General features: G+C 42.1%; 1 protein-coding gene across 1 annotated transcript in view; it reads right to left on the bottom strand.

Annotated features, from left to right (window-relative positions):
* The window catches only part of LOC138356021 (midasin-like), a 139,497-nt gene that overhangs the window by 85,287 nt on the left and 40,378 nt on the right, over positions 1-13,832 (bottom strand). Inside the window, 4 exon segments of the mRNA XM_069311574.1 lie at positions 1-182; positions 6,227-7,022; positions 8,807-9,038; positions 10,164-10,332. The exon segment at positions 1-182 is cut by the window's left edge and continues 108 nt beyond it. Of these exon segments, the coding sequence (XP_069167675.1) occupies positions 1-182; positions 6,227-7,022; positions 8,807-9,038; positions 10,164-10,332 (1,379 nt within the window).

The following is a 13,832-nucleotide window of genomic DNA, read 5'->3' as shown; positions in this document are numbered from 1 at the left end:
TCCAATATCGGTGGCTGGGTTCATACAGGCAAAAAGACGGAAATCTGGATGTCTGGAGACAGGTTTGTTATCTCCACGTTCTAGCAGTGTTAGGGATCCAGAGTTAGACTCCAGAAGCCCTGATAAACATTCCAAAGTCTCTGCATTTGCCAAGTTTATTTCATCAAGTAGCACCCATTCTCCTATAAAAGAAAAAATAACAATTTGAGATTCATCCACATACTTGTAAACCATGTGTGTTTTAAACAGTTTTAACCATAACAGTTTTATTGACCTTGCATACTGTAAACTGAATCTTTTTCAAATGATAAAACAATACTCAGAATAAAATGTTAAGGCTGGAGAAAGGATAAAATGACCCAGGATATTCTATTCTAGAACATATTTTAGAAAAATGTAAGGCTTTGTGTGTGTGTGTGTGTGTCACGGCACCGAAATTCATGTGATGTCGGACAAAAGTATTAAAAAACCAGCTTTGAATATAATAAAACACCATTTTCTGGGGCTCCCAGGAGCTATCAGACTGATATGCGATATATTAGTCTGTGGCATCAGTTGATTGGAGTTCAGCCCACCGGGAACCATGAGCCAGAACCTGGCCCCCTCAGAGAGGGAAGGGAGCAATTGCCTCTAGAAAACCCCCCCTTTGGTTGGACGTATTCCTTGTCTGCTATACACCCAGAAAGGTAGGCATAACAAAACAAACCACACTTGGTAAGAAAATTAGCTTAGACCGAACATGAAGGCAGAACTTCCCCAACTCTCATAGAAACAAGCAAACGTCATACACCATGCCACTTGTCCACGCAGCCCTCCCCTCCAAGGGAGGGGAAGAGGGAAGACCCAGACCCTCCGCGCCAGCTACTTACAACTCTAGTTCGGAGGTTCAGCATCTAAAGCAAAACAAAATGGGAGACTGGAGGGAGGGTGCCAGGGAACTTTCGGTGCTCACCAGAAAAATAGCGTTTCATTACATTCAACACTGGTTTTCTGTGGTAGGCGAGGCGGGAGGTGGCTGCCATGTGCTCCTCAACTCGAAGTAGAGACAACTAGCTGGGTTCAGGTCAAAACACCCCAGGTTCAGACACTGAGCAAGCAGTGCCTGAAACCAAGGTTGGGCTGGCCACCAGTATAACTCTCCCCTGGTAAGTCTCCAAATGAGCCAGGGACCGAAGCAACAGCTGGAACGGAGGACAAGGTACAGGAAAGCCCACCTTGACCAGTCCTGCCGAAAGGCATCGACCCCGACGGCCTTGCAGTCAGGGTGCCACATATACCGGGCGTTTGTGTCTCAGAGAGGCTGCAGGATCCAAGTAAATTCAGTAGAATTTCTGGTTGCAATTCTTATACCATGTCGTAGCTCAGTCGATTAAGGCAGCGTCTGGGATGCTCTCGGACGCAGGTTCGAATCCTCATCACGGCCCTTGTGGATTTGTACATTTAATACATCACGCTATTGTGATTTCTGTGTGTAATGAAGTAAGGGCGAAGAGGTAGAATGGCCTATTGACATAGATCTAGTGCATGGGGGAATTGTGTAAAATCCTGGTTTGTCTCTCGGAGAGGCTGCAGGATCCAAGTAAATTCAGTAGAATTTCTAGTTCAAATTCTTATATCATGTCGTAGCTCAGTCGATTAAGGCAGCGTCTGGGATGCTCTCGGATGCAGGTTCGAATCCTCGTCACCGCTCTTGTGGATTTATTCATTTGATACATCACGCTATTGTGATTTCTGTGTGTAGTGTAGTGTGTATAGGACATTGCTCCTTGTGCCTCTTTTGAGGGGGGCCAGGTTCTGGCTCGTGGTCCACGGTAGGCAAGAACTCTAAGCACTTTGACTGATGCAAGAAAGTTATACAGTGGTACCTCCGATTACGAGCGTTCCTGTTTACAAGTTTTTCGGGATATGAGCAGGATTTGCTCAGAAAATTTACATCGGAATACGAGCGTTGCCTCGGATTACAAAGGTGTTGATACGCGTACAGGCCGAACTAGCGTGTGGTGGCACGGAGATCGCCCCTCAGTTTACCAGAGCCTTGCGCCCAGTGACTATCCTACCTGAATTCTTCACAAGGATTTACAGTTTTTTGTTGGATTTTTGGCCATTTGAGCATAAAAGTAGTAGTTATATATCTTGCCATGGGTCCCAAGAAAGCCAGTGGTAAGTTTCAACCTAAGAAAATAGTTGTGAGTAGAGGCAGTAGAGGATGTCTCTTCTTCATTAAGAAAATGTATGAAGTATGGGAGAACTGCAAAGTTTTGTTGAAAAAAAAAAAAAACTACAGACAAGTGTTGCAAAGAAAGGAAAAACAATTTTCAATGTATCATTTCATTGTGTGAAAATCAAGCAGTGAACCACAACCTCCTAGTGGTAGGCAGGCAAAACGTAGCAGTGTGTGCACTCCAGAAAAATCCTTACTGCCTGTTGTTATAATGGAAGGGGACTCCCCTTCCAAACAGTAATACCTCTCCTCCTCCGCCCCCACCCCCCTCCTCACCATCTTCTATACGCCAACAGAGTCATCAGCAAGGGTAAGTAATAACTTGAACATACTTTTGTAGTGTAGATTTTGATGAATTAGGTATAAAACTTAGTTTGAAGTGAGGGTTTTGGGTAGTCAGGAACAGATTAATTAATTTCACCTTAATTCTTATTGAGATATTAACTTCGGTTTACAAAGTTTTTTGATTACGAGCTATCTCCAGGAACAGATTAAACTCTTAAACCGAAGTATAGTACTCCTGTATATCCATTCAGCCTTGATAGCTCTGGGGAGCCAATGGTGTTCCCTCAGAAAAATAATTAAAACTAAATGGGTAGAATACCTGGAGAAAAACGATATAATATCAGACAGACAGTATGGCTTTTGATCTGGAAGATCCTGTGTAACGAATTTACTCAGTTTTTATGATTGAGCCACAGATTTTACAAGAAAGAGATGGTTGGGTTGACTGCATCTATCTGGACCTAAAAAAGGGTTTCGACAGAGTTCCCATTAGAGGTTGTTCTGGAAACTGGAAATATTGGAGGGGTGACAGGTAAACTTCTAACATGGATGAAAAATTTCCTAACCGATAGAAAAATGAGGGCCATAATCAGAGGCAATGTATCGGATTGGAGGAATGTCACAATTGGAGTACTACAGGGTTCTGTTCTTGCACCGGTAATGTTCATTGTCTACATAAATGATCTATCAGATGGCATACAGAATTATATGAACATGTGTGCTGATGATGCTAAGACAATAGAGAAGATAAGAAACCTAGATGATTGTCATGCCCTTCAAGAAGACATGGACAAAGTTAGTATATGGAGCACCACTTGGCAAATGGAATTTAATGTGAATATATGTCAAGTGGAATTGGAGAACATAGACTCCACACAACCTATAAATTATGTGAGAAATCTTTAAAGAATTCTGACAAAGAAAGGGATCTAGGGGTGGTACTAGATAGAAAACTGTCACCTGAGGACCACATTAAGAATGTTGTGCGAGGAGCCTATGCTACACTTTCTAACTTCAGAATTGCTTTTAAGTACATGGATGGAGAAATACTAAAGACATTGTTCACGACTTTTGTTAGACCAAAGCTGGAATATGCAGCAGTTATATGGTGCCCATATCTTAAGAAGCACATCAATAAACTGGAAAAGGTGCAAAGACATGCCCCTAAGTGGTTCCCAGAACTGAAGGACAAGAGCTACGAGGAGAGGTTAGAGGCATGCAAAAACTAGAAGATAGAAGAAAAAGAGGCGATATGATCACTATGTACAAAATAATAACAGGAATCGATAAAATTGATAAGGAAGAATTCCAGAAATCCGGAACTTCAAGAACAAGAGGTCATAGATTTAAACTAACGAAACAAAGCTGCCGGAGAAATATAAGAAAATTCCCTTTTGCAAACAGTGCTAGACAGCTGGAACAAGTTAGGCGAGAATGTGGTGGAGGCCAAAACTGTCAGTAATTTCAAAGCGTTTTATGACAAAGTGCTGGGAAGACGGGACACCATGAGCGTAGCTCTCATCCTGTAACTACACTTAGGTAATTACACATTAGCCTGGTATAGCTCCGGAAAGCCGAAGGGGCTCACCACAGAAAAGTTTGACTTACTGAATTACTATATACCATACACTACTTATATATTTATATTTAGGTTGGTCCTACCAAAGCACAGTTGAAATTTTGCTATCTGTAAGAATATTCAGAGTAATTCCAATAAAAATTATATACCAGTATTTTTAAAATGATCATAATTTACGTGCAGTTTTAACTTTCTAGTCAGAATGTACATTTCTCTATTCATACTACAATACAGTAGGGTCTTGCTCAAAGGAGTAGTGGTGGACTTCGGGTCCAAAATTGTCGGTATCTATTTGAGAAATGGTTAAAACTTTCATGCGCACTGCATGCGCTCCACAAATTTAGAGGTCATGCCCCCGGCGTGCGGGCGAGCGCACGGTGACACCGAAATGTGTATACTCGTTTCAGTTTTCTCACCTTAATTCTCGTGCTACGTCGTTCGTTTTCGTATCATTGTGTTCGCAATAGAATTCCCTACAGGTGTATGTGCATATAATGTCCAAAAGCCTGGCATGACTCCCCACAGCAAAGCCTAAAGTTACCCATGAACAAGCTCCAATTTGCACACCACGGCCTAATGTGTATACTCGTTCAGTTTGATAACATCAATTTTTGTCTTACGTCTTTCATTTTGGTATTAAATTGTTCGCAGTATAAAGGTGCGTATTTTAAAACTAGTCTCATAATAATAGAGCAATAACTAGCATTTTAACAAATATTTTAAGTTAATACATTTAAGACATAAATGTTCATGTTATATCTTTCATTTTGGTATCAAATTGTTCGCAATCAAAAGGCGTGCATTTTAAAACTAGTCCCATAATATTAGAACAATAAATAGAATTTTAACAAATATTTTAAAATTTGGCCCAAAAACGTATTTATAATCTTTCAAGTATTTTGACATCAAGTTTCATGTTACATCTTCCATTATGGTATCAAATTGTGCACAATTTAAAGGCGCTAATTTTGAAACTATCCCAAAGTCGATCGGATAAAAAATCAATTTTATAAAAATATTTTTTTGTTCAACTCGTTTACGAGTCAAATTCTCGGTCTCAAGAGAAAAATTGCCGACTTGTTTAAGCGCCACGAGAGTGGGAAAATGTTATTAACTTGAGAGAGAGGAACTGAATCCCGATGAAACCACTACCAATTGACATAAAAATAAGCAAACTATCTAGGTTGATTACAAACATGCAAAGACAAAATTGCACATATGGAAAGCATTCACAAAAGGAGACAGATTCAGGATAAATGAAGTGCCAGGAGTTTGTTAGGGATCACCTGGGAAGTGAGGAAAGATCACCAGGAGCCCCTACATACACAACCAGTGCTGCCAACTTCCTCTGAGTATATTACTAGTGCTGCTACCTGGCAATTGATGGCTACCAGATGGATATATGAAATTTGATCATTGAATGTAGCCTAGACTTGGTGGCCTCTGATTTCAAGAATTATGTGAAGGAGGATTTTGAGTATAGATGAATACACCTACTGTCAATTATTCAGGGATAAATTTATAATGCTTCACTGTCTCCCATCCTCCAGATATTTCCTGCCAGTGATATTTAGAAAAGATCCCTACTGCATCAAAGATGAGAAAGTTGCATTGACCCAGCCTAAAGTTCACAACCCTGGGGAAGAGGGTTACTGCCTAAAGGAGGAATTTCAAGTCTCGGAAAAAACCTAATCCCAAAACTATTCTAACTAGCTGGTAGATAAACAGGACAAGTTATCCTGTAGTGCAGTGATAAAAGTAGTCTGTCCACAACTGAAATATCCAGGATTCAATTCCACTTTGTAGAAGCGACATTTGGGTGTGTTCATCTCGCCTGAAGCCTCTGGTCACCTAGTAGGAGATAGATACCCAGGAGTTGGGAAACTGTTCTGGGTTGCATCCTAGTAATGATCAATCATTGGGCTAGGAGAGTCTCGATAAGCCTCCTAATATTGAAAACCATTCAAAACTGGCCAGAGTTTTCTGGACATTTTGAATGATTTATGTTAGCCATTAGGAAGGTTAAGCTAAGATTAAGGTTGCATAAGGACTAGTTTGGTTAGTTGAGATTAAAAGGTCCAGCCAATCTACCATTGTACACCTATGCCCAACAATGAAAAACATGTCACTGAAATACTAACCATCTTGAATAGCCTTGATTAGAATGCCTTCAATGAAGGAGAAGGCAAGGGCACTCTGGGCATGTTGTGCTTGGTCCTTAACTGTTGATATTTTTAGCCTCAATTTTTGCCATTTATTTAAAATGACCGATGAAACATTTTTTTTGCGTTGTTCAACTGATTGAACAGGCTGCCTCAACTTTTCCAGAGCTTTCTCCAACGTATGCTCCATCAGAGAAAATAGGTCAACCCATCTCTGGTTGACATAACACACCATAATGTGCTGGAGAAATTTATTATTTTTAGAAGTGGAGAAAGTAGCGGCAAAGAGATCTTCAAACTCTTGTCGTACAGGGGCAACAATGGTTTTCATCTCTACAGGTTTGAATCCTCCAAGGAGGTCAGTTGAATCACTCTGTTGATTCATGTTAATAACACGTAACTTATTTCTAGTTTGGTGTGCCAGATACTGAACAGTAGATGTCTTTCCTGTGCCTGTCTCTCCAACTATCAACACTGGTTCTTGGTTCATTATTGCAACACCAATTCTTTCCAGCAAGCATGCTGCAGGTCTTGTGAATGAAAAAGTAACATTTTCCTTTTTGCCAAGAGAAAACGTATCAATCACTTTTTTATGAAACCTTACTCTCTGGCCTATTATTAACTTGTTAGGCATCTGTGTCACCTCTGGTTTGTATTGCGTACAATAATATTCAACCTCTGCTTTTGTGCGGTTCATGACTGAACCAATGTGCACTGCAAATGTAAAGCGTGTTGATGGATTTGGTACTGCTGCACAAAAGCAATCAAGAGCTTCCTGAAAAGATACAAAAAATACAGTAATTAGTATAGCTGCTTGATACAGGAAATATTTATGGCTTTCTACACATGGTGAAATAATAAAAGAAATTGTTTCTGACTTTTCAGACCAAAACTGCAATTGTGAGGGTTGGAGAACAAAAATGGGTTCAATACCTAACCCTCAAACATACCAAGAATGCAAACAAGCAAGTAACAACTACATGGCAGTGAGAAGACATGCAGAGAAACTTTGAGAAAGGAGTAGTGAATAAATGTAAAACAGAACCAGGCCTTTTCTCTAAATTTATTGAAAAGCAAGCTGCACGTAAAGCATAAAATCCTGACATTGAAAGTGGGGAAGAGATTCACAGAGAATGAAAAGAAATGTGACACAAAATGAACAGTTCCAAAGTGTTTGTGAAAATAGCATTTTCAGAGAACCAGACAGTGCCAATTCCAGACAACATAAGAGTACATAGAGATGTACGTGTACCATCTGCAACAAACAGAGGAAGTGAGAGCATGTTACTCAGGAGTGCACAAGTGTATGTACAAGTGTAAATGTGTACATTCTTTTTACTTTGGTCACCTCAATTCTTATCCTAGGTCTTTCATATTGGTATCATTGTGTTTGCAACAGAATTTCCTACATGAGTATATGCATATAAAGTCCAAAAGCCCAGTGAACCACCCACAGCAAACAAAGTGACAGCACGTTACTCCTGTGCGCACTCAAGAGCAATAAAATGTCTATACTCTTTTCAGCCTTGTTACTTCAATTCTTGTCCTAGGTCTTTCATTTTGGCATCAATGTGTTCGCAATAAAATTCCCTACAAGAGTATATACATATAATGTCCAAACCCACTGGGTGCCCTACCCACAGTCAAACCGAAAGCAGGCTGTGGGTAGGGCGCAGGCTAACTGGGCCTTACCCACAGCAGCATGGCAAAGGCACAACTGGTGAGTGTCCCCCTGAGACAAGGGGACAGAGTAACCTTCAATCTCGCACGAAGTGAGAGGGGACCCAAGGGTCACATCCATCGAACCATGGAGCCCCCGCGGGGTTTCCCAGGACCCTTAGCCTTCTTCCTGCAGGGTACTCCAAGGGAAGCCCAGGCAGGGTACTGCAAACTGGCACCCAAGTCAACCAAACAAACTTCTAAAAGCTGAACCCTTGGGACGTGGGGAAGAGGAGCACAGCGAGGTAAGGACAAACCTAACAAAACAACCAACGACACCACAGCAGGGAGGCAGGAAAACACAGCAATCCACACACCTCACCCTTAACAAAGCAAACATAATCCAAACCAGAGATATGTCACACCAAAGGAAATAACAGTCACCAATAAGAACAAGCGCGCAGGAACTAATTGAAAAACACCCCAGAAAGTGAACGCAAGCACTCAGCAGCCAAATGTAAACACAACCAGCAGTTGAGAGCCCTCCCCAGTCGATGACACATGACATACTGTAAATGTAGTGCTCATATGGTCATTACTCCCAGCGCCTCTGTGAGGAGACCAGGTTTTGGCTCATGGTCCCAAGTAGGCATAGAACTCCCGGGACTGATGACACCATACTAATATGGCATTTGTGAGTTTGGATAGCTTCAGGGAACCGAAGGGGTTACCCCACAGAAAAAATGAATTAAATATAAAAATGTGCAATAATGGGAATAAATATTTGATGAACATTTTCCATATTGAAAAAGCACACACTATTGAGGTGATTTAGTCATATTTAGAGAACTTTGCATTCAAATTTAGTTCCACCCTTTAATAACAGAACATATAACCTACCTGAAATGCTCTATTAGACAATGGAATGTCGGTATCGTCAATATGAGAAGAAACTCTTGAACACCATTTCATCAAGTCACGGGTTGACACCAAACGTCCAGAAACCTTGATGGAAGTCATATCCACAATGTCAACTTGCTTGCAACCATCACTGTCATCACTGTGCTGCCCTGCTGACAACATCAAATATACAGCAACCAGCTTCTCTGATATGGATTCCAGTTTTGGCCATCTGAAATAATTACGAAAAGTATGGTATCAGAAGAGGCAGAAGAGGTGGCGGTGGAGTGGTTGTTGAGGTTTAATTAGTTTTTGGTGCGGGTATATAGGAGAAAGGAGGTAGAGTGGTATAGTTGGGGTATGACGATGGAAGCAAGTGTTTTGCTTTCCTTCACTGTTGATAAAGCTCCATATCAATTTATCTTTGAGCCAAAACAATGTAAGAAAATAAGCATTAAATGAAATGAAATGCCTCTTTCTGGTTGAGCCTCGAAGTCTCCATGAAGCTAGCTGCACTAAAATAGTTCCTCACACACGTATCACATCACCCTCGGGAATCTTTGATTGATGACCTACTGTAGACTAGAGCCAGAACCTGGCCTTCCCCTCCAAAACCCTCACTAAGGAAATATCCAGCAAAAATACTCCTTGGAGTTTCTTAGAGGAAAAAAAAACAGCGATGAATGTAATGAAATGCCATTTTCTGGGTAGAGCCCCGGTGGTTCTCTGGAGCTAGTGGACTGATATTAGGGCCACCACTTACGGGCTATTCATGCCCGTGCCACCTCTTGGGTGGCTTAATCTCTATCATTCATCATTCATTCATTGCACAAGTCTCACAGGCAAGGAATAATCTGAAAAATTTGTGGTACCAGAGTTTCTAGTCACAAATATAGAACATACTCATCTTTAGAAAACTTTTGGACTAATTAGGTTTGTTAAAAGCCCACCTGTTCTTAGTGCTAATGCATCCACCAGAGTACTGTAACAGCATTTTACATGAAATATACAGGAGAAATATACATCTAAATATACAATTTATTACAGGAGAAATATACATCTAAAACCTATAATAGTTATGGTTATCATATAGTTCCCTTAGCATTCATTGCATACAAATTTATCTTCTATTAGGCTATGTACAAAATATTTACTGTAACCTTCATTACTTTGTTACTACTTTCATGAAATGATCTATTCTATTAAATACTCAAGAGTTCTGACATTTTTTTTATTATTTTATCCCTTGAATCAGCTAGTGCTCACTACTGATTACCTAACATGCAGGGTAAATAGATCTTGATTCATCTAACGTACAGGGACATGCATACACAAGAACAAAATATCAAGTGCCTACCTGGTAGTAATAAGCTGCAGCAATTCTGAACATGTTAGGGTTTCTAGAGTCACTGTGGTCCATAATTTATCTAGGAGGCCAGCACACCCACTAACCATCTTAGTTCCTCCCAGAGTACGGCGGGTGGCAAACAGCTGAAAGTCTGGATGGGCCCGAATATTTCCATGACCTATGGGAAACAATTATAAAATTTAGAGGCAACAGACAAATTCTCCAAATTAAAAGTCAGCCAGTCTTGTCTCCAATCATAGGCTGCAAGGGCTTCACAAGACACACTTAACAACTCTTACTGTTGTCACTGCATACACAAAATAAAGATGTTACACAGAGGAGGAGGGGAAATTTAACCTTCAGAATCTTTCCAATAATACAGTCCTGAGACTAGGTTGCCTGTTGAGTTATCTATTCAAAGTTGCACTCTCAAACAAAACATGTCCACCATCAACTTCCTGGCAATTTAAAGCCACAGAAGAGATGTACACTAAGATGATACATAAAAAAACCAGCGTTGAATGTAATGAAACGCCATTTTCTGGGTGAGAACCGGGAGTTGCTCGGAGCTTACTAGGCTGATATGCTGATGTCAGACTTTGACATCAGTCATGTGCATGGAGTTCTGTGGGCCTACCGGGGACCACGAGCCAGAACCTGGCCCCCTCAGAGAGGCATGGGGAGCAATAGCCTATAGAAACCCCTGTGTGGTTGGAAGCATTCTATGTCTGCCACCGACCAGGATAGGCACCCAGAAAGGTAAGCATCCCTCCCCCCCAAAAAAAAAACTATTCTGGAGAAATTATTGCTACCAAAAACTCAACAAGTGGATAGAACTCCCCCCAAAGAAACAAACAAACGATCATGACGCCACACGTCACCGCGCCGCTGTTTGGGCAATTTCCCCTTCCCCGGGAGGGGGAAGGGAAAGCCCCAGACCCCTCACATCAGCTATCCAACCGTCAATTCTGAGGCTAGATATCAAAACACAGGAAAAAAAAACACCGACAGAGGTGGGGGGGGGGAAGGGATGCCGGAGAGCCTCCAGGTCTCACCCAGAAAATGCAGTTTCATTACATTCAACGCTGGTTTTCTGGGGGGAGCCCCTTTGGCTCCCCGGAGCTAACTACCCACAGAGGAAAAACTCAGGGACTTACCCGGGAGGCGGTTGTTGCTCACTCCACAACGCAAAGTCGAGACAACTGGCTGCAACCGCCGACCCAAAATGACACAGGCCCAACGAGGCCCCGGGACATGCTCGAGGTAACGAGCAGCCTGTTCTGTTCGACCGCCAAAAGCCCCGTGCCCGAAAGTCAGCCCAGGACATGGTGCCAAGGACGGCAGTAAGAGCGGGGAGCTTACGAACGTCATGGGCACGCGGATAGACCACAGGCTAGCCAGCCTGAAGAACTCTGCGGACGACCTGGGAAACTCGCACCCGAGAACAGTGAAGAAGGGAAACCGAATCAACCTTAAGCGCGAAGAAGAGCCGCCAAAAGAGCCAAAAACGACGAAGAGCCGCCACCAGACACAAATCGTGATGCACCCCTGGCCCAATCAACCAAGCATTAACAACTCAAGGACCCCTCAGGAAAGCAGCAGTCTCATTCTTTGCCAGAAAAGAAGGAATAGGCTGCAGACGAACAAAACCAACACGAAGACAAAGAGCAGAAACCCCTGCGACGGAGGAAAGCATGAAGGTCCCCAACCCGACCCCCAGAGGCCAATGCCAACAGAAAAGGAGTCTTGGAGAACAATCCTGAACCAAAGGGGCCACAACAAACCGAGGAGAAGAAAGAGCACTCCGTCCAATGACCAGGACGGCTCAGACGGTGCAAGAGCAGGCCGGAGGTGAAACAATGCACAAGACAGCTCGCGAAATGGTGCAGAAGAAACACCAGTACCGAAAGCAAGCTGAAGCGGTTCCACCAGCACCACACAATACTAGGTGACAGGATAGGGCAAGATGACAGCCCCAAACCTCCACAAGACAAGACCACGCCAACAAACGCAGCTACTGAAGAAGGGAGAGAAGGAAAAGGAAGGACCGCCAAAAACCCCACACTGCCGCCAAGAAGAAGCATGCAGGTGGGACACCATCAACGAAGCCACCCGACCACCAACAGGACGTGAAAGACTCGAGGCAGAACCGAACCGGCCCCGCCATGTGCCAATCGAACCTAGGAAGAGGCGAAGCCGCAGGAAGATCTCGGGTGCGACAACGGAGCCAGCAGAGCTAGAAACCCAAGCCGGCAAAGGAGGAAATGGAATGTCTGCCGTACAGAAAAACATCCCAACGCCCACGATCCCGCCAGGAGACGACAATCCCAACACGCGATTCTAGAGAAGGGAAACCATGAGGCCGTAAAAATGCCACAGGCCCAGTAAGCCAGGAAACCAGGAACCTAAACCTGGCAATAGGAGAGCCAAAAGGCACAAACACACAACCATGTGTAGGATAAAATGAGAAAATGGAAAAACACAAGAAAAGACCAGAAGAAAACCCCCAGCACCAACAGCCAGAAACAAGAGCATAGAAGAAAGATGAACGAAGAAGGCAAGTAGTAAAACAGGAATGAAAGGGACACGACAAACAACACATGGAGCGTCTAGCGTCACGTTGCGTCTAGAAATTGACTGATTTCGGGAGACTGTCAAACGCACTTTTAATTACCTGCCTTAAAGCTAAGCTTATAAACCTTTAGTTATAATATTGTAGTTAGTTTTCTAATTCCAAAACCATTATTTACCTATAAAAATTTATCATGGAAATTATTCAAACATATAAAATTCCTTAGATAGATCTAGCATTATTAAATCTACCCCCCCCCCAGAATTTTGTGGAAGTGGAAACATCCAACTAATCATTAAAACTCATACAGTCCACTCATAATTTATTTATACAGTCCTTTTAATTAATCAATAATTATAATAAACTTTGTTGGAAAATTTCCCACAACCATGGACTACTTCATTGTTTATCACTCACTTCCAAAGTACCGAGTGTGTTATACAGTGTAAATAATGTCTGAAACTGTACATATTGTAATTTTAGTGAATTTTTAACAAGTAATATTGCGACTAAACATTTATTGTGGACACATTACCGACACATGCATCACAGTTCCATGGAATATTATGAACATTCTACAGTACACATATTGTAAAAGACACAAATATGCATCATATACGATAAAAAAAAATGCATTGGAAATGCATAACCCAAATAATTGAAAATATATTTCAGTCAATTCGCGGTGCTTGAATAGCGCGCAACCGCCTCCGGGAGCTTCACGCACGGGCGGCCAGACTGTGATGCCCCCTTCTCCACATCCCCCACAGCCAAAGTAAGTGGAATGTTTTAGATTTTTTTACATGTACGTGTTCAGGGAAGGGAATTTTTCATTTAACAAAGATCAACAAAATTTTTGTAAACACTTGATTTTATGCACACAGGGGGAATGTCACAATAAACTTTGCGCATCACAGAGATTAATCACAACATACCTACCAAGAAGGTAATAAGAAAGAAAAGTTCCACTAACCCAGGCCTCAGATTTTGATTCTGGCCCCCAACAGCAGGCCAAGCACAACTATATTTGATATGACCCAGTAGTTAGGAACCATCTAATTTGAGATAACTTCAGGAAGCCACAGGGGCTCACACAAAAGAGACAC

This window comes from Procambarus clarkii, chromosome 70, assembly GCF_040958095.1.
Source record: "Procambarus clarkii isolate CNS0578487 chromosome 70, FALCON_Pclarkii_2.0, whole genome shotgun sequence".
Lineage (NCBI taxonomy): Eukaryota > Metazoa > Arthropoda > Malacostraca > Decapoda > Cambaridae > Procambarus > Procambarus clarkii.
The sequence above is the reverse complement of the archived record's forward strand: the minus strand, read 5'-3'. Positions and strand labels throughout refer to the sequence as shown.